The sequence below is a fragment of the Rattus rattus genome, chromosome 1 (assembly GCF_011064425.1).
Source record: "Rattus rattus isolate New Zealand chromosome 1, Rrattus_CSIRO_v1, whole genome shotgun sequence".
Classification (NCBI taxonomy): domain Eukaryota; kingdom Metazoa; phylum Chordata; class Mammalia; order Rodentia; family Muridae; genus Rattus; species Rattus rattus.
This window is the reverse complement of record NC_046154.1, coordinates 260,475,404-260,500,274: the sequence shown is the minus strand read 5'-3', so window position 1 is coordinate 260,500,274 and position 24,871 is coordinate 260,475,404. Positions and strand designations below refer to the sequence as shown.

General features: G+C 38.5%; 1 protein-coding gene across 1 annotated transcript in view; it reads right to left on the bottom strand.

Moving 5' to 3' along the window:
- The window catches only part of LOC116883350 (cyclic AMP-dependent transcription factor ATF-7), an 88,019-nt gene that overhangs the window by 52,232 nt on the left and 10,916 nt on the right, over nucleotides 1-24,871 (bottom strand). Inside the window, exon 2 of the mRNA XM_032884432.1 lies at nucleotides 6,237-6,305. Within this exon, the coding sequence (XP_032740323.1) occupies nucleotides 6,237-6,284 (48 nt within the window). The 5' untranslated portion in view covers nucleotides 6,285-6,305. The remainder of the gene's footprint in view (nucleotides 1-6,236; nucleotides 6,306-24,871) is intronic.

Below are 24,871 nucleotides of genomic sequence, written 5' to 3'. Positions count from 1 at the left end.
GCCTATCTGACCCATTCTTTCATGGTTACTTTTCAATTCATGATGCTCCCCTAACATAAAGAATGAGTAATTGACATCAAGTCATTCTTCTTTGCTTTTCTTCTGTGCTCCTGACAGATAATAGGGAAACTTGCCAAAGGGGCAGAATGAAAGATCCAGGGTCCCAGAGAACTAGTATGGCCTTTTTAATGGGAAAGCTAGGATAACAGAAATAATCTATAGATTTGTGTTATATAGACAATAAAACATACTTTGTAGCACAGCAGCATTTAACCAATCACAGGAGTTATCTGTTGCCTCATACATTACAGAGCAATAGAGATTTAAGGGCTAATGCTCACAGAGGCAAAGGAGACAAAGCCATAAACAGCTTTGGAGGTTGGTTTGACGCCAAGTGAAGCCAGGACTGCAGCACCATAAACATTATTCCTACTATGACAAGATAAGGAGGTTCAAGAAGCTACTACTCCCAACCCCACTACAACCAGGCAACCAGGATGCTGCTGTTGCTCTTTTTTTTAAGTTGAGTTCTCATTTAACCCAGGCTGACTTTCCTGGAGGTCTGTGTACTCTAGGAGAAAAGATCTTGAGAGTAAATACCTGGGGTCACACTGGACAGAGAAATAATCATCTCCCAAATGACAGAACTGTTAAGCATAGTCACAACAGAAACTTCTCGGTGGTTAACAATGAAATACTGTCTTCAGAGGAAATATTTTATTCTTCAGAACAACCTACATAGTAAACACATGTAATCAAGCTTTCACTTTTTTTTTTTTTTTGGTTTTTTTTTGGAGCTGGGGACCCAACTCCAGGCCTTGCGCTTTCCAGGCAAGCGCCTACCACTGAGCTAAATCCCCAACCCCAAGCTTTCACTTTAAGACCTGATGATGATATCCATAATTTCTATTTGGATCTGCGTATTTTGTTCTGCAAGCCAGCATATGTTCCTGATAGGATGACACAGCAGTGTGGAGCCTGCTGATTCCTTGGTAGTAAAAGCTGAGGAGATAGGTTTATTGGTAAAGTACTTGAATGCAAGAATGAGGATCTGAGTTTGATCTCTAGCACCCACATGAAAATCTAGGCGTGGTGGCTCTCACTTGATTCCAAAGCTGAGGAGTCAGAGAAATGTAGATTACTAGGGGTTTCTGGCTAGACAGCCAGTCTAGCTTAATCAGCCAGCTCAAGGTCCCAGTGAGAAATCCTATATCAAGTTGTTGAACACACAAACTCAAAGTGGCTCCAACTACATAGTCAAGATTAAGCCACTCAAATTTCCAGAATGGATGGGAGAGGTGGCTCAATGAAGTTCTACTCCTAGCTGAGGAACTACTGGCAACTGATGGCTGCCAGGGTTGAGAGAATCTGTCTTTAGGGATGTGGCTCTCAAAGGCTACCCATGCTTTAGTAGACAACCATGAATCTAGACAACAGTAAGTAGACTCGGTGCATTAAAGGGGGGGAAACACATTTGAAGTTAGGAGGGAAGGAGTAGGGTATGAAATGAAGAGAAGGGAAATGAAAGGCTAGATCTGACCAAAATACATTACATACATTATAAAATTACCAATAAAAAATACAGAGATGGATGACAGATCCTGAAGAATGACACCCAAGGCTGATCTCTTGCCTCCATTTATACATACACACACATGCACACACACATATACATACACACACATACATATGCATGCATGCCCACACACACGTATACACACACACACACACACACACACACACACACACACACACACACACACACACACAGTGGTAGCAACCAAAAGGTAGTTATCTAACAGCACACGAAATAACATCTCAAATTTAGGATTTCTGATAAAAGCAAGTATATATACTTGCTTTCATTCACTTGGCCATGTAATGGATGGTAAAGTAAAAATGACACCCCAAAATAGTAAAAACTCACAGGACTAAGCAGAGTATGCTGATATGAAAATGTCCTTCCAGCTACTTGGGAGGCCGAGGAGAGAGAATCATTGAGTCCAGGAGTTTTAGATTCACAAGACAATGAAGACCCATCTTAAAGAAGTTTTTTGCTTACAAGACTTTCTAGATTCGGCACCAAATTATTTTAACAAGAACACAAAGGCAAAGCCAATTTAAAATTACTTTTTTTTTTTTTTGAGACAGGGTTACTTTTCTTAGTGTAGCACTGGTTGGCCTGAAACTCACTCTGTAGACAAGGCTGGTCTTGAACTCAAAGATTCACCTGCCTCTGCCTCTTGAGTGCTGTGATTCAAGGTATGTCCCACCACTAATGTTTTTAACCGAAGGGTTGGGTTGGTTTTTTGGTTTTGTTTTGTTTTTTCTTTTCTTTTTTTTCTTCAGTGATGGAGACTGAACTGAGTTCTCTTTTTTTTCCCCTCAAACCTTTTAAGATTTAGTTTTATTTTCATGTGTACATATGCATGTGAATGTGTCAGATTCTCCAGAGCTGGAGTTACAGGTGCTTGTGAGTCACCATTTGGGTGCTGTACGTCCACTTAACTGCTGAACCATCTCTCCAGTCCCTATACCAGGGTCTCAAGAATGCTAGGCAAGCCCTCTGACACAGAGCTACAGCTCAGGCCTTTTATGTTTTGAGACAGGGTCTCAGAAAGTTGCTTAGACTGTCCTTGAACTTGTGATTTTTTTTTTTTAAGTTTATCAGACAGCTGGGATTACAGGTGTGTTTAGTGCATGGGGCTCTTAAATAGAGGCTACCTCATAATTGCTTCAAAGCCACACAACTCTTGATTCACCTAGGCCTCAGTCAAAAGGGTGTCTGGGGAACTGTTGCCTTAACAAAACTAACCCATTCTCAGGAGGTAGCTCAGCTTTTAATGACTGCATATACCACATTCCATAGAGAGGTTTTAGCAAGAATATTGTTTTTCCCAAGTTCTCCTTCATGAAGGTGATGAGGCCTCAGGAGAAACAGTCTCAATAGGACAACAGGAATAAAAGGGCTAAAAAGCTTATCATCTGTGGTTTAACACAAGAACACAGACAGCACAACCTTTGGTAGCCATTTTTTAAACTACATATGTAGTGTATTTAGAACTCAGCTGTGTCACATCAGACTGTTGGGAAGTAGATCATGAACATAGTCCAAAAATAACAGCCATTAAAAACCTAGCAACCAAAACATGTTTATGTATCCATTGAAAGTCTGGTGGTTTCGATTATATAGTGGAGGGTATAATCTACCAGTCTATTTTAAGTAAATTTTCCTTTTACAGTCCCTAAATATTAAACTACAGGAAGATCTCTGAGGTTAGAGATGCATATGGTAGAGTCTACACAGATCTAGAGACAAAAACAAAGCCGAATTCCCATAGTTCTCTTCAATTGCTTTTTTTGCTCTCCAGAGCTGAAGCCTGAATCCAGAGCCTTGCATAAATGCTTGCACATTTACTCAGCTAAATCTCCAATCAAACAATTAAAAAAAAAGATTTAAAAAAGAATTTTACATGTATGAATGTCTGTGCTCTATATGCATGCAGTTCTTGTGAGGTCAGCAGAGTGTGTTGGGTCCCCTGGAATTGACTTTATAGACTTTTGTAAGCTGCCATATATGGGTACTCAGAATCAAACCTTGGTCCTCTGCAAGGCCAACAGTGCTCTTAACCTCTGAGTCAACTCCTTAGCACTGACTTTTGAGTCTTCTCTAATAATAGGTCCTAAATCATTGCCTTCCAGAGGTTAGACTAACATGGTTCCTTTCTGGGATTTATTTCTTTGTTTCTACTACTTTTGACCAAAGAATTTGAGTCAATAACAAGCAGATTACAAGTAACTCAAAGGCCTCTTGGGTGGTTTTAGAATGAAGACTCTCAAGATTTAAGGAAGTAGACTGGTATTGGCTTTACCAAATTTGTATCTTCTGCCAGCTTCTCTCTATTTCACATAGCCTGAGGTGATCACAGGTATCTGTGAAATCGCACCCCAGAGCTATTTGTTACCAGATCTCAGAAGAAAGCGAAAAAGGATCTAAATGTCCCTAGAGAACTACAATCATACCTGAAAGAACAATTTCCGATATGCAAAGAAGGTAAAGTCATATTGCCACCAAACCTTTAAGTCGGAGGTTCCTATACTGTTAAAGAAGTAATAGTGTCCTCAAGTTCCAAGTTCCATATTCACCACCTTCCCACTAGTGGGGGAAAAACTTTCCACATCTGAGCCAGACATTACAGTGAACCAAAGACCAACACACAATTCAGAAATATGGGGGAAGGCTCACAAACAGAGAGCAGTCAAAGTAAAAAGTCCTTACTACTTCCTTTTCTAGTACAAAATGAATTTTAAAAAAAAATTTTTAAGACAGGATTTCTCTGTGTAGTCCTTGCTATCTTGGAACTTGCTTTGTAGATCAGGCTAGCCTCAAACTCACAGAGATCCATCTGCCTCAGCCTCCTGAATGCTGGGACTAAAGGAATACACCACCACTGCTTGGCATTTAAAAACTTTAAAAAATATTTTTATTTTTATTTATTATTATTGTGTCTGTGTTTATGATATGTGTGCAAGTATGGGCACACACATGCCAGAGTGTGTGTGTGGAGGTTTATGATATGTGTGTAAGTGTGGGCACACACATGCCAGAGTGTGTGTGTGGAGGTTTATGATATGTGTGTAAGTGTGGGCACACACATGCCAGAGTGTCCATGTGGAGGTCAGAGGATAATTCTTACAAGTTCACTCTTTCTTTTCAACCTCCACCACGGGATCCGATATCAAACTCAGGTTATTAGGCTTATGTAGCAAGTACTTTTGCCCTCTGCTTTGGTCCCACCCCACAAAGATCTGCATCTGGGTGTTATTAAGTGTGCACTCCCATGTCTGGCTCACAAAATTTTTGTTTATTTGTTTGTAAGGCAAGGTCTCATGTAGCCTGGGCTGGCTAGGAATGGTGGCACAAACCTTTAAGGTGGATCTTTGTGAATTTGAGGCCAGCCTGGTCTATACAGAGAGTTCCAAGCATCCAGGGCTACACAGTGAGATCTTGTCTTTAAAAGAAAAAAAATGTCAAGTATGAGGAAAATAAACTCACCCAAAATTCAGATTTTTTCAAACAGTACAGTGTATTACTATGTTTCAGCTGCAGAGTCACAAACACAGCATTATAAAATTTGTACACACAAATTTGAAGGGATTATTTTACATGCCTACTTGAATAATGCTTTTGAAATGGAACTATATCTATACATATTGAAAAACCTGTAACAGGGAAGAAAATCACCCTAGGATCTTGAAATTATCAGAATTTTCAGCATTTATTGAAACTTGGGATCCTCTCCCTATTTCTCATACCATGACCATCTTATCTAACTCTCAAATTCCAATTCCTAGACACGTCTAGGACTTAGTTCTTCTTGTTTGAGTATTGACAATACACAATAGAACCAGTCTGCAATCTCACACACCACCAGTAAGTGTCCCTGGGCAGTTACATGACATATTCCTAACTGATTAGAATTCAGGTTCCATAAAAAGAAGGCAAATAAAACTTTAATTCATTTTTTCTCATCATTTGTAGAAGCATTAGAAAAAATCTAGGGAAAAAGTTAAATATAAAATGAAAAACAAGGCAATTTCAACAGAATTATGTTGTAAAGAAGAAGCATATGGAACATATTTGACATACAATGTACACAATTACGTAGGAGCTGACATATAGAACAACCCACGTCATAGTATCAGACATGGGGAATGTTTGTAGAATACTATTGGATCTCAAGTTCTATTGTTGGGCTTGTCTGTCCCTGACTTAGCTGTTAGCACAATTTTTCTGGATCAACAATCAAAAGAAACATTTCTTTTTCTTATGTGAGAAATCTACAGAGGCACTGAAACTGGAGGCTTACAATGACTGGAAACATTCATAGCTGATTCCCTTTTATATACATGAAGGTCAAAAAGGTATTTTTAAACTTGCTTTGTACTTAGATGGATAGCTTGAGAAAGGAAGAGAGAGTAACATGTATTGTTTAACACTGTGTGCTGGAAAACAAACATCAGTAGAATAACGAGATGGAAGAAAGCAAGGCAGATTTCATTACAGTGGAGTGCCTACACTTCCTCATAACTTGGATTTACACGCTGCAAATCCTGTGATCTGATTACCTCCAGTGATCACGTAAAATACCAGCTTTAAACTCTTTGCCTTAGTGATAAAACAGCCACTTTGATTCACAACAAGACATTCACAATAAAGTATATTGTAAACGTACCTGTCCACAGCCTGGGGCACTGCACACAAACGGTCTGTCGTCTCCCATATTTCATAAAGCAGAGCAGAGCTGGGGAGGGGGTAGGGGAAAAGTTATGTTAAATACGCTGGAGAAAAAAATACGCTTCAAAAATATCAAGCCTAGAAACAGGTGTTCCAAGAATGCCATCTATCATAGCTGTAAACACAGGCTACTTTGGAGAGACCCATTAGACAGGTGGCATATGATCTACTATGCCTCAATTGGAACTTTTAATTAGGAAAATTCAGACTTAAATAGTCAAGGAATTTTAAGCCTTTGCTGGGTTTTCCCTCTTTCTGCTACAGTATATAACATATTTCTCCAGTCTACTGAATTATAACCAGTACAGCTCTCTATGTCAATAAATTCACTGAATGCTCGATGCGGAAGCCATATTTCTGAACTAGAGAAGACCAAAATTTGTCATTTAATTAATTAAGGGATTATAGGAGGGGTGCTCCATTTTACAGGGCTATAATCTGGCTCCCTGGTGTATAAACTACGAGGCTGTTGGCAAGGGTCGTTTATCCCAGATTATTGCCAAAGAAAACAAAGCACCCATCCTATTGGACTACATGGGAAATGATTTTCATTAATAAAAAAATAAAAATAAAAACTTCCCCTCCCCACTGGGAGCCTCCTTCTCCTCCCCCCAGCAATTGTCTGTTGCAAATGAAGAAATATCAGTGCCCCTCCCCCCTCTGATTCTATTTATGGCTAGGTTTTTAAAAGCAGCAATAAAACAAATGTCGACTCTTTGGGGGTTTGCTGGGTGAATATGTTCCGGCTGTTTGTGCAGCTCTCGGCCAGAGTTCTTGGGCTGCTCTGCTGCAGCCAACAGATGTGTGCTGCTGCAGGGGATAAAGAAATGCACTTAAAGGCACCACCATCCATTCCCTCTGTTTCTCTGAAGAATTTAACAGAATTTATATTGCTTTTTGAAATGACTCTTAAAATGTCTCCCAAAATTCTTTGTCAAAAACAACAAATGCAATCTGAATGTATTGAGGAAATTTCTCATATTCCAACTAAGAATAAAAACCAGACAGAGATGAATGATGATTAGAAATGCAAATCACAGTAAAAATATCCCTAAAAGATAAACAGTATTTTGGAAAGGTCAAAGAGAAAACTGGAATTAGGGGTAAAAGTAGTCTCCTAGAACAAGGTGCTAAGGACATTTTCATACAACCATCCACAACACAATGTGAACGAGGGAAGGTAAGTGAGGGATGACTGTTGGAATATGTCTGAAAACAACCTCAGAACTGTAACCAAATCTCAAATTTTATATTGGAGATAAACCAAAATGTCAGGTCAATCTCAGTGAGACCTGCATTAAAATAAAATGTTAACATGCTAGAATGAATCTAGTAACTAGAAAACCATGCTTAAAATAGAGGGCAACGAGGTAATATTCCTCCTATTCTCTTAGGATTTATTTTTAGGTTAGAAACCAGTATTTCTGGTTGTCTAATCAGTAATTCCACAGCTAATCGGTGTTTAAAAGTGTGAGGTGCCCCATAAAATAGAAGGGGCTGCTTGGTCATCTTTCAATGTGATAGGAACATGGTCTAACTATGAAGGAAACTGATGCTTCAGTCCTGTTGTAATGGAATAGACTCTGTATGTATATACGTATACACAGATTTATATCACAGTTAGCCAGGATAAATTGCTTCAATAAATTCTGTTCCTAGGAGAGGCCAGCTCAAGCTGCTGATTGGGTACTAGGAAATGAGAGCTTCATTCTTCCTCACACAGCCCCAGGACAACAAGATTTTCTGAATTGTTTGTTTGTTTTAAATACATTAAAAAAACAAATAAATTATTTTTTAGTACTTTCTAGAACCATAACACGGTATCAAAAAATAAGTAAATAAAAGCAAATAAATATAAGAACTATGGTTGTTATGTCTCTCTGAAAAGTGAATCATTCATCTATGGGAATCCCTAACTGCTGTGCCACAGACGATTTTATTTCTAGCTCTAGAGCCTGTTTTCCTAACACATCACAAGACCAGAACTTGGCTTCCAGGGTTTCTTCTGTGTCTACTTCTATCAAGGTAGAAGTGAACACAGGATGAGGGAGACGTCCTCTCTTTCATATTGATTCTAGCACTTAGGGTGAAATTTTCTCCTATCGGAAGAAAGAAAGGATTCTTTCTGGTAAGACAGGGGAGTAGAAAGTGATTACATAAATTTGGAAACAATTTTTTTCAAGCCACAAGTTTCAAACCTTCAAAAAATGAGGATGATTATAATTTAGAATCTCTAATAAAGAACATGATATAAAAACAAAATTGTGCCTTATTAAAAAAGAAGACAACGACTTTGGGAGGAAAACACTGGCATCTCACAGAGGTGAGCTCTCCACTGGTCCTGAATGGCAGCCACTAGTAGGATTTCCTGCTTCCATCCCAATTGATAAGCCTTTGTTTTTACCATCTTTACTGAACAGAGATCACAATGGGAGGAAGGAGTCTTTCTTAAATGCCTAGTTATACTTAAATCATACCGTTATTCTAGTGTCCCTTGTCATTTCCATCATTTCTGCATTCAAGAAAATATAATTATTTAACAATAAGAATAATCTTTCTCCCCATTTAAAAAATTCCACTCACACCTTTTTAATTAGTCCTTTACTCTCCGTCTGCTACATCTGTGACACACAAAGAATGCTTCTGGTTATTTCCATGTGAAAAACAAAAAACACATTTCTATCACATAAGCAGAGGGAGACTAAAATGAAACTTGAATGATGTTGCTGCCACTCAATGTAAATTTAACTCACCACTCATCTGTAACTACTGCTTGACAAACAGACAATTGCGTCTAGGAATGACACAGTTTGCTGTGTCCTCTCCTAATCTATTTTTCAGGAAAAAAATGTAAGAACTCTACAGGAGTAAACAATAAATGATGAGAGAAATATACAAATTAAGAGATACTACCAAGAATAAGTGAGATGCTTTCTGAAAGGATCTTAGGACAAGAAAACAAAGATGCATTAGAAGGTTGTCCTTAGAGGCCCATGTCTACAGGGAAAATGGCTTGTGTACTCAGAGCAACCATGATGTATAAACGATACAGTTAGGATCTGCCTGAAAGTGAAACTCATATGAATGATGGGAGACAAAAACACTCAAGGTTTAGGGCCAGTAAGACAGTCTGTTCAGCAAACAGAAGCATTTGATCCGAACTCAATTCCTAAATCCCAAGGTAGAAGGAAAGAACCAAGTTCTGAGAGCTGTCCTCTGACCACCATATGCAGAACATGGACATCCACACATGCTATACAAATGCTAAAAAGAAAGAAAGAAAGAAAGAAAGAAAGAAAGAAAGAAAGAAAGAAAGAAAGAAAGAAAGAAAGAAAGGAAGGAAGGAAGGAAGAATGGAAGGAAGGAAGGAAGGAAGGAAGGAAAAGCCATGGTTTAGAGAATTACATTTTTGTAATATTTTATTTATTTGCATGTATGTTCGTGTGTGTGTGTGTGTGTGTGTGTGTGTGTGTGTGTGTGTGTGTGTGTGTATTTGCATGTTAGTACAGGCGCCCTCAGAAATCAGAAGTATTAGATTCTCCCATAGATAGAGGGACACTCAGTTGTGAGCCATCCAACATGGGTGCTGGGATCTTTACATAGTAAAATGTTTGTCATAGTAATATTTATGATAAAAAGAATAGGAATTAAGTACTGAAGAAAAATATAAATTAAGGTGCTGCATTACAACGGACTATATTTAAGGTGTTAAGAATAACATTTTGAAAACTACTTAATGACATGAGAAAGCAGTACTCATTAAATAAAAAAAAATAATATAAGATTATGGGAACAGGAGATGGCTCAGCTGGTAAAAATGTTAGCCACACAAGCCTGACAACTTGAGTTCAACCCTTGGAATCCATATAAAAAGAAGGGTAGCAAACATCTATAATCCTACCCTACTATAAGATGGAAGGCAAAAACAGAAGCATCTACCAGACTGGTTCAAAGGCTAACTAGCCTGGAAGACACAGATTCAATAAGAGACTCAGTCTCAACAAGGTAGAAAGTAAACCCTGACTATGGGAAGGACACACCCTGACACATCCCTGTAGGTAGGAATGCTGTGGCATGCAAGTGCTGGCACTCACACACACAAAATGAATAAAAAAATTAGATAAATTGAAAATTTTTCATATGCACTGTAATTCCAAATCTATAAAAAGCAAGCAAAATTTAAAGCGATTTTAAAAAGATAAATGATGTGGACAGTAAGGATGGCTCAGTCAATAAGCACACTTGTTTGCAGAGGTCAGGTTTAGTTCCCAGCACCCACGTGCCACCTCACAACCATCCATAACCCTAGTTCCAAGAGACTGACACCTTCTTCAGAATTCCTCAGGCACTAGGCATGCATGCACATCACACACACACACACACACACACACACACACACACACACACACACACACAAACACAGGGGAAACACTCATTCATATAAACAAAATAGTTCTTTAAAAAGATGAAGAAATTAATACTAAAATGGATACAAAATGAATCATTATGCCTAAATAACTGTATTCTAGATTACGTTCTTCTTTGTACTTTAGCATTCTCAAGTCTATAATGATCAGAAATTTCTTTTAATAAATCAAAAATACAATGTATGGACAAGCCATACAAGTGCTTACCACACAAGCCTGAGGACTTTTTTGAGTTTGAAGCCTGGAACCCACATAAAAGTGGAAGGAGAAAATTAACTTCATAAAACTGTTGTCAGACTTCCACATGTGTACCATGGCATATGTGCCCCTCAACACATATCATGCACACACACAATAATGATAAATGAAATAAATTTACATGCATATAATGTACCCTAAGAAAAGAGTGCTGATATGTATGGCTAGAAAAAAATTTCTTTGAGTTAAAAAAGAAAAAAAGCCTGTACCTTTTAAACTATTCTTAAGCACTGAAAAGTAAGTTAAAGAGTCATATAAAGTTCTATAAAGCATTTGTAGCAACTGAAAAAATAAACTCAATAAGGACCATGAAAAAAATCTAAAATTATATACTACCAGTTTCATCCAGAAAACAGGGTTGGTGGGGCAGTCAAGCAGTTTCAGCACTTCTTTTTTTTTTTTAAATATTTATTTATTATTTATACATCATACAGCCTTCTCCCTGCATGTATGCCTGCAGGCCAGAAGAGGGCACCAGATCTCATTATAGATGGTTGTGAGCCACCATATGGTTGCTGGGATTTGAACTCAGGACCTCTAGAAGAGCAGTCAGTGCTCTTAACTGCTGAGCCATCTCTCCAGCCCTCAGCACTTCTTTCTTATTCCTGCCCAGAGTTCATTTTCAGAATTCCCGGCAAGAAATATTGTTTATAGTAATAACCAATCAGAAATGAATAGAAACTGAAGCTGGGTGGGGGCAACACAGGCCTTTAATCTCAGCCAGCCTGATCTATAGAGCAAGTTCCAGGATAGCCAGGGCTACACTTAGAAATCCTGTTTGGAAAAAAAGGAAGGAAGGAAAGAAGGAAGGAAGGAAGGAAGGAAGGAAGGAAGGAAGCAAGCCAGCCAGCCAGCCAGGCAAGGCAGGCAGGCAGACTAATTTATTCATTTATTATATATAAGTCCACGGTAGTTGTCTTCAGATACACCAGAAGAGGGCATCGGATCTCTTTACAGATGGTTGTGAGCCACCATGTGGTTGCTGGGAATTGAACCCAGGACCTCTGGAAGAGCAGTTGGTGCTCTTAACCACTGAGCCATCTCTCCAGCCCTTATATCTCCATTCTTTTATGACAATATTACAGAAAAATATGAGTATTTTTCTGTAATATTGAAAAATATGTAAAAGGGTCTCTGAAAAAACATAATAGTATACTTTCAAACTCTAGAGAATTTAGCTGTTAGTAAACAAAGTGTACAAACACTGACATTCTTGATCGGTCAACAGTCTTTTTAAAAATTACATTATATACATATATCTATACACACACACACACACACACACACACACACACACACACACACACACACATTCACATATGCCACAATGCATGTGTGGTTGTCAGAGGACACATTTTGGGAGTCGGTTCTCTCTACCATTTGAGGATAGAACTCAGATTGCTAGGTTTGGTATTAAGTGTCTTTCCCCATGGGACCATCTTTCCAGATTTAGTCTTAACAGTTTATCCTCCAAAAGGATACTCATAGATGCTCTGGTTTACATGGTATCTAGAAAACCACCTAAGGAAAAGACTCTTAGAAACATTTAAACTGTGAAAATTAAAATGCAAGTTCTATGAACCTCAGAAAATAAAGTAAACTTAAGTTTTACTAGGCAGTAGACTATTCAAGAATTGGAAACAGTTTATCAATTCTGGATTGATCTTCCATTGTATTATTTAGCATTACCACAGTTCAGCATACACTATCTCACCAGTAGGTAAATCAACTGACCCAAAAGAATTATTATGTAAAACCACATAGACTACTATAATCTTAAACAAATCAGCCTTGTTGTTCAAAATTGGTTTGTTTTATATTTGTATGTATGTATGTGTGTGGAAGTGGTATGTGTATATCTTAATGTGACGCGCGCACATATGCATGCGTGTGTGTGTGTGTGTGTGTGTGTGTGTGTGTGTGTGTGTGTAAGCCAGACTTCAGTGCCAGTGAGCACTGTCCATGTCCTCCCCCACACCCCTACCCATGTTACAGACGTGTGCTGCCTCATCTGGGCATCCAAACTCTGGTCCTCACGCTCACACAGCAAGCACATTACTAAATGAGCCATCTTCCTAAGCTTTGTATTTGTTTCACATTTGCTTGCTTGAGACAGGGTCTCCTCATTTTGCCCCGAATGGCCTCAAATTTGCAATCTGCCCTGCCCATGCCTGGGATTACAGGCTTGCACCACTACATCCTTCCTATACCAGGATTTTGTAAAATTCTTTGCTAAGAGGCTTCTGGAAAAAAACACAGAGTTATATAAAAAAAATGGCAAATAAGGAACAAAGATAAAGATGTTGAAGCTAGTACGAATTCTAGTTATTTGTTCTCAGGTACTCCAAATAAAATGAATAACAAAATGTTTTGTAACTTCTGAAAGTTGTGTGAAACTTGTCATGTTATATAACTACTTATAGCTGCAACAATGTAGTACCCAACAGGGGTTTCTTATATACTCAGTAAACAAAATAAGTCTCCAGAAACATGAATCTGAGAGCAAGTTCTTAATTTTTTCTCCACCTCCTTTCTTTTCTTTTCTTTCTTTCTTTTTCTTTTTTTTCTTTTTTTCTTCAGGATTTCACTGTGTAAGCCAAGCTGGTGTAGACTTAGTCTGAAGCACATACTCAGCTGGAGCTCTTGCTCCTTCTGCCTCAGTCTCAACAAGTGTTAGGATGACAACCATACCCTATCTATTACCACAAGCCTTGAAGAATCTAGGAAATTAAATACAACAGTTTCCCCTTGTAGGAAAACATTCCAAGACTCATAGCAGAAGACTCCTAACTCTAACAGCACCAACTGCTACAAACACTGCTTTTCCTGTATGTTCTGCAGTATGGCCACGGAGAACCAGAGGCAGCCTTTACAGTCTTGGCCAATCTGGAACTCACTATGTAGATCAGGCTGGTCTTGAACTCATATCTTCTTGACTCTCCTTCTAAGTGCTGGGGATTGAAGGGTAAAGATATGCATACCACAGTCAGTCTTTATTTTTGTTTTGCAACAAGGTCTCAAGTATTCCAGGCTGGCCTCAAATTTGCTATGTAGCCAAGGGTAATCTTGAACTTCTCATCCTCCTGAGTACTTTTATGTGGTGTTTGGGATGGAAACCAGGACATACTAGGCAAGTATTCTACCAAATGAGCTAAATCCTCAGCCCATTCTTCAATAGATAATGTCCTGTGCATCTTTTCAAACCCCTTGCACTTTGAAAAGACTATTTAGTAAAATAAGGTTTACTTAATTCATACTTACTTTTACATTGTAATATCATGGCAGACAATATAATACTTAAGGCTGCTGACTAACAGGTAGCATGCAAGATGGGTTTGAGGACTAGGTTCCCAAAGGGATAATTCACATCTCAGTGTCCTAAGCATGATAGAATAGGATAGGCATAGACTTCCTCACACTATTAATAACAGCATGTGATTTAAAGCTAGTGATTCATTTACTTCTGGAGTTTTCTTAGTATTTTCAAATCTCAGTTGCTACAGGTAACTGAAACAGTAAAAATCAAAACTATGAATAAGAAAACAGATACTGTACTGTTTGATTTTAAAATTAAGCATAATATTTTAAACCTATAATCTAGCTATAGCATATCTTAAATATTAGGAAACTTCAGCTCATGAGCCAAATCTGGTAAGTCTGCCACCTACCTTTGTATGACCTGTAAGGCAAAAATAATTCTTCAATGGTTAGAAAATCAGAAAAAAAATTTACAACACATGAAATTTACTATTAGTACCTATAAAAAAAGGTTATAGAGTTGGGGACATATCTTAGTGGTAGAAAGTTGCCCAGCCTACAAAATACTTATATTTGATTCCCAGAAGCAGACCCTACATATTTTATTAGAATATGTCTATGGTTATTCATTAACATATCATCCATGTCTACTTTTGTGTTAGAATGACTAATCTGAGTAAGTATAACACAGATCTCATGCTACCAAGTATACCATATTTATTGTCTAACTTTTGTCCCCTAATTCCAAAACACATGGTTACATATCCTAACCAAGGAGAATATCAGAATTTACATATTAATTATTAATATATAAATACTAAATCATTTATAGTATATCAAAATATTAATTTCTTTTTGTTGAATTTTCAAATTTTATACATTAGGTGTTTTTTCTTTAAAGTTAAGGGACTGGAGTATGGCTCAACAGTTAAGAGCATTTGTTGCACTTCCAGAGGTCCTAGGTTCAGTTCCCAGCACCCACATGGTGGCTCACAACCAGCTGTGTTTCCAGCACCAGAGGATCTGACACCATCTTCTAAACTCCATGGGCACTAGACCTTGATATGATGCACATATACATGCAGGGAAAATATTCAAATACATAAAATAAATATAAAATTAACTAACTAAATAAGGTAAGGTAGCACAATAGAGCACTGCATAATCACTTGAGCACCTTGTTTAAGATTTCAATTTCTAGGCCTCCTGGATTATTCTTAGCACTGAGGCCTACGAACTTACACAGTAATTCCAACATTTAGGAGAGAACCTGAGGCAGGAGAATTGCAAGTGTGAGTCCAGCCTAGGTTACAAAGTGAGACATTGGGGTTGATGAGAAGGTTCTGTGGGCAAAAGCACTTGCCATGTATTCTGGTTACTTTTAACTGTCAACTGGACACAGCCTAGAATCATCTGAGAATACAGCCTTAACTAAGGAGTTCCTAGGTCAGAATGGTCTGAAGTATATCTGGGGGTGGGGTTATCTTGACTTAATTTAATAGCCCATTGTAGGCTTTACCACCAGTAGTCAAGTAGTCCTAACTGATGTAAGAAAACTAGCTAAGGGTTGAAGAGATGGCTCAGTGGTTAAGAGCACTTGCTTCTTTTCCAGAGGTCCTGAGTTCAGTTCCCAGCAACCACAGGTTGGCTCACAAACATCTATAATGTGATTTGATGCCCTCTTCTGGCATGCAAGTGTACATGCAGATAGAGAACTCATAAAATAAATAAATCTTATTTTAAAAAAAGAAAAAGAAAGGAAGGAAGGAAGGAAGGAAGGAAGGAAGAAAGAAAGAAAGAAAGAAAGAAAGAAAGGAAGAAAGGAAGAAAGAAAGAAAGAAAGAAAGAGAAAGAAAACTGGCTGAGCGTAAGCTGGCAAGCCAACTAGCAAGAAGTGTTTTTCATTGTTCCTGCTGTACTTCTTTAGCTGTAAAGTAAGTTGCTTGGTTGGCGATAACACTGTGTGAAATAGCAAACAGGCCTGCCTTCAAGTTCCTGTCTTGAGTTCCTGCCTTGAGTTACCTCAGTGAGTGAATGTGTTATCCTCCCCTAATTTGCTTATAGACTAACTATCACAGCATCAGAAATGAAACTAAAACACATCGTAAGTTTGACAACCTGAGTTCAATCCCTAGAACTCATAGTGGAGAGAACCTATTCCCCAAAGTTGTCCATTGACCTTCACAAATGCATTATAATACATGCATGTATATACACAACATCATATAAATATACTTTAAAACCCAAAGCCAAAACTGAAGTTAGTGTATCTGTTTTTCTTACACACACACACACACACACACACGCTCAAGTAGAGGGTGTTGTTGCTTGGAAACGTGGCTCAGTTGTAGAGTATTTGCCTACCATTTATAAGATGCTGGATTCAATCACCAGCAACATACAAACTAAAATAAAGTTGTATATGATTTCAATGTGGCTAATGAGGCCTAACTAGGATGGGCGCAAGCTCATTAAAAAATAAAACAGGGATGGAGGTGTAGGTCAATTGGGAAAGTGCTTGCCTAGCATACAAAAAGCTCTGGTTCAATTCCCATAAAACCATAAACCAGATGTGGTGGCACAAGCTGGTGGCACAACCCTGAGAGGATGGAGCCAGAAGGAACAGAAAGTTCATCCTCAGCTACATACCTGGACTTTATGGCCTGGGATGTCTGGGACTATCTAAAAAATTAACTAATTAAAAAATTTAAAATACCTTGGGAAATTTTGATGTCCACCATTTGCAAGTCACTAATTTGCAAGCTGGGAAACTTCTAATTTTTCCATTTGGAAAACAGCTATATTCTCAAGTCTGTTAAGTCAACAGTTCCTTAAGAGGCTCCAGGATCACTTATGGATCTCCAAGACCCTTTCAGAAGGCTCATGGCAGTTTAAAAAATCACTTACAAGTAAAAGATCTATTTAAACAGCAAGACGGACCAACACATTTCAATGTAACAGTATTAAAACTTCACAGAAGTGGTCTCAGGTCACACATTACAACTTTTAAGACATTTAAGAAACCATTTTCTAGATTTTTGGTACCATATCTAAGGAGGCTACAACTACCTAAAAGTAATCTTTCTGTTAGATATATGTGTGACCATGTCTTGTCAGATACTTAAAATAAAACAATATATTTTAACAGACTGAATGCAGAAGCAGGTATGAGAAACTAGATGTTTTTTGTTAAACCAGATATTAAAGTAATTTGAAGCTTCTCCCTTAGGTTTTTTGTCTTTTATCTTTTTGTGTGTGGTGTGTAGTGTGAGCATATGCCACAGCATGCATGTGGAGGCTGGAGAACAATTTTTGGTAGTCAGTCAGTTCTCTCCACCATGTGGGTCCTGGGCATCTGATACAGGTCATCAAGCTTGTACAGTAGGGACCTCTATCACTTGAACCATCTCCTCCTCTCATCTCCCTGTTTTGGAAACAGGGTTTCTGTGTTTGTAGCCCCAGCTGACCTGGAATTCGATATATAAACCAGACTAACCTTAAACTCACAGAGATCCACCCTTTACCACCTAAGTGCTGTTATTACAAATGTACGCTATCATGCCCAGCCTTTTTTTTTTCTTTTTTTTTGAGACAAAGACTCTAGCCCAGGTTGCCTCAAAATTTCTATGTAGTTGAAGATGACCTTGAACTTCTGATGGCCTGCCTTTACCTCCCAAGAGCGTGGATTACAGGCTCATACCACCAGCTTGGCTTATGTAGTACTATGCAACTAACCTAAGGCCTAATGGCAGGCTAAACAAGCACTTTACTGAATTTCATTTTCAGCCCTATTTTTTTCCTGGTAATACAAATGCAATTACCTTGTTATAGTATAATGGGTTTGCTATTATTTTAAAATTTATATTTTAGGGCTGCAGAGATGTCTCAGCAGTTAAGAACATTGACTGTTCTTCCAGAGGCCCTAAATTCAATCCCAGCAACTACATAGTGGCTCACAACCATCTATAATGGGATCTGATGCCCTCTTCTGGTGTATCTGAAGATAATGACAGTATACTAACATATATAAAGTAAATAAATCTTTTTAAAAATTATATTTTAGGGGTTGGGGATTTAGCTCAGTGATAGAGCGCTTGCCTAGCAACCGCAAGGCCCTGGGTTCGGTCCCCAGCTCCGAAAAAAAGAGAAGAAAAAAAATTATATTTTAATCTCTAGTAAGTAAAAAATATCAGTAGATATAAATTCAGATAAGAAAAAAGATTTTTGGGCTGGAGAGATGGCTCAGTGGTTAAGAGCACTGGCTGCTCTTCCAGAGGTCCTGAGTTCAAATCCCAGCAACCACATGGTGGCTCACAACCATCTGTAATGAGATCCGATGCCCTCTTCTGGTGTGTCTGAAGACAGCCACTTATATATAATAAATAAATAAATCTTAAAAAAAAAAAAAAAAGATTTTTTTTTCTTTTCTTTTTTTTGGAGCTGGGGACCGAACCCAGGGCCTTGCACTTGCTAGGCAAGTGCTCTACCGCTGAGCTAAATCCCCAACAGAAAAAAGATTTTTTAAGTCCTCAATTCAATAACTTTTTTTTTGGAGGGGGAAACGGAGACAAAGTCACTTTGTAGCCCATGATGGCCTGGAACTTACTACAAATTCCATGCTAGCCTCAGTTTCCCAAGTAGCAGCATTACAGGCACACGCCACCATTAGTAACCTCTGAGAGTATAAATGGAGAGTACTGACTGAAAAAAAAAAAAAAGGTTGCAGATATATTGCTGTAAGAAATACAGAAGTCCTCTCAGAGACCAAGCCACCAACCAAACAGCACTCATGAGGCCCCTGGCACATCTGTAGCAGATGTGTAACTCAAGTCTCCATGTGGGTCACCCAATAACTGAAGAGGGGTAGGGGGCTGGTCCTAAAGCTGTTGCCTGTCTGAAATCTGTTCCCCAACTGGGCTGTTGTCTGGCCTCAGTGGGAGAGGATGCCCTAATCCTGCATAAACTTGATATGACAGTGCGGAGAGCTACCCCGGGGGTCCCCATTTTCTCAGAAGAGAAGGGAATGGGATATGGGGGGGAGAGACTCTCTTGAGGGGACTGGCAGACAGTGATTGGGATGTTAAATACATACATACATACATACAAACATACATACATACATACATACATGGAGAAAAATTATACAAGGCCCCAAGACAGTTCTGCAGGGAACTTGCCACCAAGCCAATCCAAGTTTAATCCCCAGGAACCGCTGGTGGAAGAAAAGACACAATCCCTTACCCCAGTTCTCCTTTGACCTCCATACTTATGATATGGCATATACATGCTAAATAAATTTAAATGTAATTAAAAAAACAGGAGAGTAGTGCAGTAACTAAACAAAATAATCAACAGAATATTTAAGTTAATTTCTGTACTTGTATCTCAGACATGAAGGGACAGGCTTCAAAGACAGGCAGCTAAATAGATCAAATAGTTTTTAGTAAATGACAGAAAACAGATGCCAGTAGAAATTAGGCTAAATCGTAAGTTATGTAATAAGTGGGCAATGCTTACAACCCATTTGGAAGCAGGTTTATAAAGGCCAACTACCTTTATAAATACAACTATCAAAAGTTTGTATTTTTTTCTTTTTAAATTTATTTTATTTATATGAGTACACCTTAGCTATCTTCAGACACACTGGAAGGGGACATCAGATCTCATTACAGATGGTTGTGAGCCACCATATGGGTTCTGGGATTTGAACTTAGGACCTCTAGAAGAGCAGTCAGTGCTCTTAACTACTGAACCATCTCTCCAGCCCCTGTATTTTTTTCTTAATTTCAAACTTAATCTTTAAAAACATTTATTTTATGTATATACATCTTCTGTTTGTGTTTATGTGTCTGTACTCCATGTGTCTAGAGTACCAGCAAAGACCAGAAGGGGTCACTGAACTCCCTATACCTGGACTTAGGGATGGTTGTCAGTCACAATGTAGGAACTGGGAATTGAACCCTGATCCTTTAACCACCAAGCCAATTCTCCAACCCTAACTAGAAATTTTAGAAGATTCAAGAAACTATTTTTGAGGGGTTGAGGATTTAAGTTCAGTGGTAGAGCGCTTGTCTAGCTCTGGAAAAAAAAAAAGAAACTATTTTTGAGCTATCCTTAGAAATGTTAATAAGGGGGATGAAGAGCTACAACTTGTTAAAATGACAGGAGGTCCTGGTTATACATTCTTGGTCTACACAGCAAGTTCTGGATCAGTGAGGACTACACAGTCAGACTCTGTCTCAAAATAGTAATAATAGTAATGCAGCAGTAGCAGTAGCAGTATTAATAGTAGTAGTAGTAGTAGTAGTAGTAGTAGTAGTAGTAGTAGTAGTAGTAGTAGTAAGTATAATATAATAAAAATGACAGCAAGGCCAGAAAAAAATAAGCTGGATGTGGTAGCACAGACCTTTAATCCCAGCACTAGGAAGGCAGGAAAACACAGATCTCTTTGAGTTCCAGACCAGCTTTGTCTACATAGCAAATTAGGCTATCCACAGTTACAAATTAAGACTGTCTAAGAAAGAGGAAGGGGTAAAGAACATTAACACACTTTATATTTCAATGTGTATTTTAGAGTATGTACATGCATGGTACCCACAGAAGCCAGAAGAGGGCATCAGATCCCCAGAACTGGCATTATAGATGGTTTTAAACCATCATGTTAGTACTGGGAATTGAACCTAGGTCTGCCAGAAGAACAACCAATTCTTTTAACCACCAAGCCATCTTTCCAGTCCCTAGTTTTAAATTTTTACTTTTTTTCAGTGCTAAAGAGCAAACCCAAGGTTTTAATCATATTCAGCAGACACTGTTGAACTATACTTCTAGTTCTCTCAATGTGCTTTAGAAGTAAAAGAATTCCTGGAAACCAGTAAGTTATTAATAAAGAAAGTACAGAGCCATGTGCGATGGCATGAGCCTATAATCCTAAATGGAGGTGGAGCCAAGAGAATCATGAATTCAATGCAAGACTGGGATACATAGAAAAACCCTCCAAAAAAAAAAAAAAAACAAAAAAAAAAACAAAACAAAAAACAAACAAACAAAAAAACCCAAAGAGGCTGAGGAGATGGTTCACTTGCTAAAGGGCACACTGTGGAAGCATGTGGACTTGAGTGCAGATCCTTAACACCTACACAGAACCAGGATGAAGCAATACTCTGTAACCAGAGTTCTGGGAACATGGGGAAGGGAGCTCATTGGACAGCCAGTCTAGACAACTGGTGAATTCCAGTTTCAGTGAGACATATTCCTCCCCAAAAAATAAAGTGGGAGGTAATAAAGGACATTAACCTTTGCCTCCATATGCAAGAACAAGAATACAAACATATACTACATACACACACACACACACACACACACACACACACACACACACACACACACACACCAAAACATACAAAAGCTTCGGTAGCACTCCTTTTTCAATAAATAATAAATAAATAAAATTTGTTTTTTCTGATTATTTTCAGATAAAGTATGACCCCCTAAAACAACAGTGATCAACACATTTTTTTCCTTTTTTAGATATTTGTTTATTAGTGTTTCAATTATCCCATGCTGGCCTCAAATTCATTACACAAGTCCAGGTTAACCTTGAACTTCTTTTTTTTTTTTTCCTTTTCTATTTTTCGGAGCTGGGGATTGAACCCAGGGCCTTGCGATTGCTAGGCAAGCGCTCTACCACTGAGCTAAATCCCCGACCCCATGAACTTCTAATCTTCCTACCTCTACCACCCAAGTACTGGGATAACAGGCATTACTACCACATGGTATTGGAGACCAAACCCAGGGCTGTATGCATGATAAGCCATCACTCTACCAAGTGAGCTACATTCCTAATGCCTCCCAACTCCCTGTTTACACAAGGTTTTGTTGTATTTTCCAGACTAGTCTTGAACTTGCATTCCTCTTGAAGCACCAGCTTCCCAAGTAGCTGGGATTAGAGGCATAGACTACTACGTCAGATTCAAAACACTGATCTTTAAGAATCAATTTAAAATTATTATGGACTTAGGATGTTTTTGTTTTGTCTTGTGGGGGGAGTGTTTGTTTTATAGGGATTTTTAAGATTTATTTTTATGTACATGGGTTTTTAAATTTTCAATGTATTTGTGTGTATGGGTGAATGCATTTCTGGTATCCAGAGGTACCCACTGGATCCCCTGAAACTGGAGTTACATTTGGTTGTGAGCTACTATATGGGTGCTGGAAGTTAAATACAGGTCTTCTGCAAGAACAAGTGCTCTTTTTTTTTTTTTTTTGATTCTTTTTTTCGGAGCTGGGGACCGAACCCAGGGCCTTGCGCTTCCTAGGCAAGCGCTCTACCACTGAGCTAAATCCCCAACCCCAAGAACAAGTGCTCTTAATTGATGAGCCATCTCTCTAATTGATGAGCCACCCATGTGGGTGTTTTTCCTACATATATGTCTGTAGACCACATGTGTGTCCAATGTCAACAGAGGGTAAAAGAGGGTATCAGATCCTCTAGAACTAGAGTTACAGACAATTCTGAGCTGCCATATGGGTGCCAGGAATCAAATCTGGGTCTTCTAGAAGTGTGGTCAATACTCTGGCTTGCTGACCATCTCTTTACCCTCCCTGTTTGTTGTTTGTGCTGTTGTTTTGTGGTGGTGGTGGTGGTGGTGTGGTGGTTGGGTTGTTTTTGTTTTGTTTTCTTTCTAGACAAGATCCCATTCTGTAGCTCAGGTTAATTTTGCTTTCAGGACACATCTAGAACAAGCTACCTCAAAATCCGCAGGCATCTTTCTGCTTGTTTCCTGAGTACTAAAATTATAGGCCTAAGCCATTATGCTGGACTCGATTTTAAGACCTCAGTAAAAGTTTTGTTCTTGGTAGAAAAACACCCATAATACTGCACAATGATAATTATGGGGAAGCTCAGAAGTTCTAGAAAAAATGATCCATTAATATTCTCTAAGTCAGGGGTTGGGGATTTAGCTCAGTGGTAGAGCGCTTGCCTAGCAAGCACAAGGCCCTGGGTTCGGTCCCCAGCTCCCCAAAAAAAAAAAAAAAAAAAAAAAAGAAATATTCTCTAAGTCTACTTATTTGTAGCACAGGATCCATCTGGAGATATTCCAACATTCACTGACTGGCATGTTCCAGTTTCATACAAACAAAATACAAACAAACTACTACTTGAGCAAAACTTTTAAAAGTATGTTCATTAAAAATGGTTTGATCAGATCTATGCTATTAGAAATATATTAAAGTAAAACCAAATGTAATGGTTTAATAAATGATACTGGCAGGAAATTTGGTTTCAACATTAACAATTTTTAGCAATCCTATGTTCTATTCACCAAAGCTTGATTTTATAGTCAAACATATTCTTATTCCAGAAAGAATGGTTTAGACTAAGGAGATGCTTCCACAGATAAGAATAGTTAACTGCATAAGTACGAGGACCTGAGTTTGATCTCCAGCACCAAGTAAAAAGCTGGAACTATGAGCCTACAACTCCTGTTCAAAAGGAGTGCTGAGGAGACATGCCTAGGCTAGGAGTGGAAACAGACAAAGACAGCGGGGGCTTGCTGGTAAGATCCTAGTACAGAGAGACTCTGAAGGGAGTAAGGCGGACAGGCATAGAGAGAGGCATCTGATGTTTCCACGCTCATATACAATGCCTACACAATTTCTTTAAAAGGTGGCTTATGGTGGTAGTGGTAGTTTTTGAGGCTAGAGATTGAACTTAGGGCCTTCAATATGCCAAACAATGGGTTCTACTACTGAGATATATTTCCAACCTCTCCCTGTTTTGTTTAATCTGAAAAACTGCATTTTTCTACTATATTGTAAGTTACAAATAAAATCTGACCAGCCTAGTGTATAAAGCTTACTTGTCTACCTCAGAAAGAAGCACTACACCTACAGGACAATCATAGTGAGCAATTAAACTCAAAGGCAAGTTAGGTTTTGTTTTGTTTTGTTTTTCGGAGCTGGGGACTGAACCCAGGGCCTTAGCAAGTGCTCTAACTGAGCTAAATCCCCAACCCGCAAGTTAGGTTTTTAAAGGAGACTACGGAAGAGAGTGTTGCTACAGAGGCCCAAACCACAAGCCCAACAGCCGACTTTTAAGGTAAATCTTGGCTCATGTTAGACTCCCATAGAATAGTACTTCTTAGGAAGAAAGGCAATACTAAAGAGAAAAAAGCTTCTGCAAAGCCTGCTTTCAAATATATGCGAACGTTTAGGATTGAAGTTGCCAACAGAAGAGAAAAAACAACAGATTTGTAAATTTGTAATGAGTTTTGTCCTAAACACAACATTTCAAAGGCTAGTACACTAACCTTGGGTTTAGTTAGGGAGCTTTCCTAAACCTCAGTCTACAAAGTTATGAGAATAAAATGTTTATCTTCTCATTTAGCAAATCTGTTTTGTTTGGACACAGGGTCTCGTTTGGCCCAGGATGGATTCTCCAAGGATAACCTTGATCTCCTCCCACACCTCCTACATTCAGTGGTTACAGGCATGTGTGCAATCACACCCAGTTTATGCTGTGCTGAGGATGGAACTCAGAGTTTCATGCATGTATACAAGCACTCCACCAACTGAGGTACAAATCCAGCCCCATGTAACCTTCTCAAGTTTGTAACACCCATCAAATCCC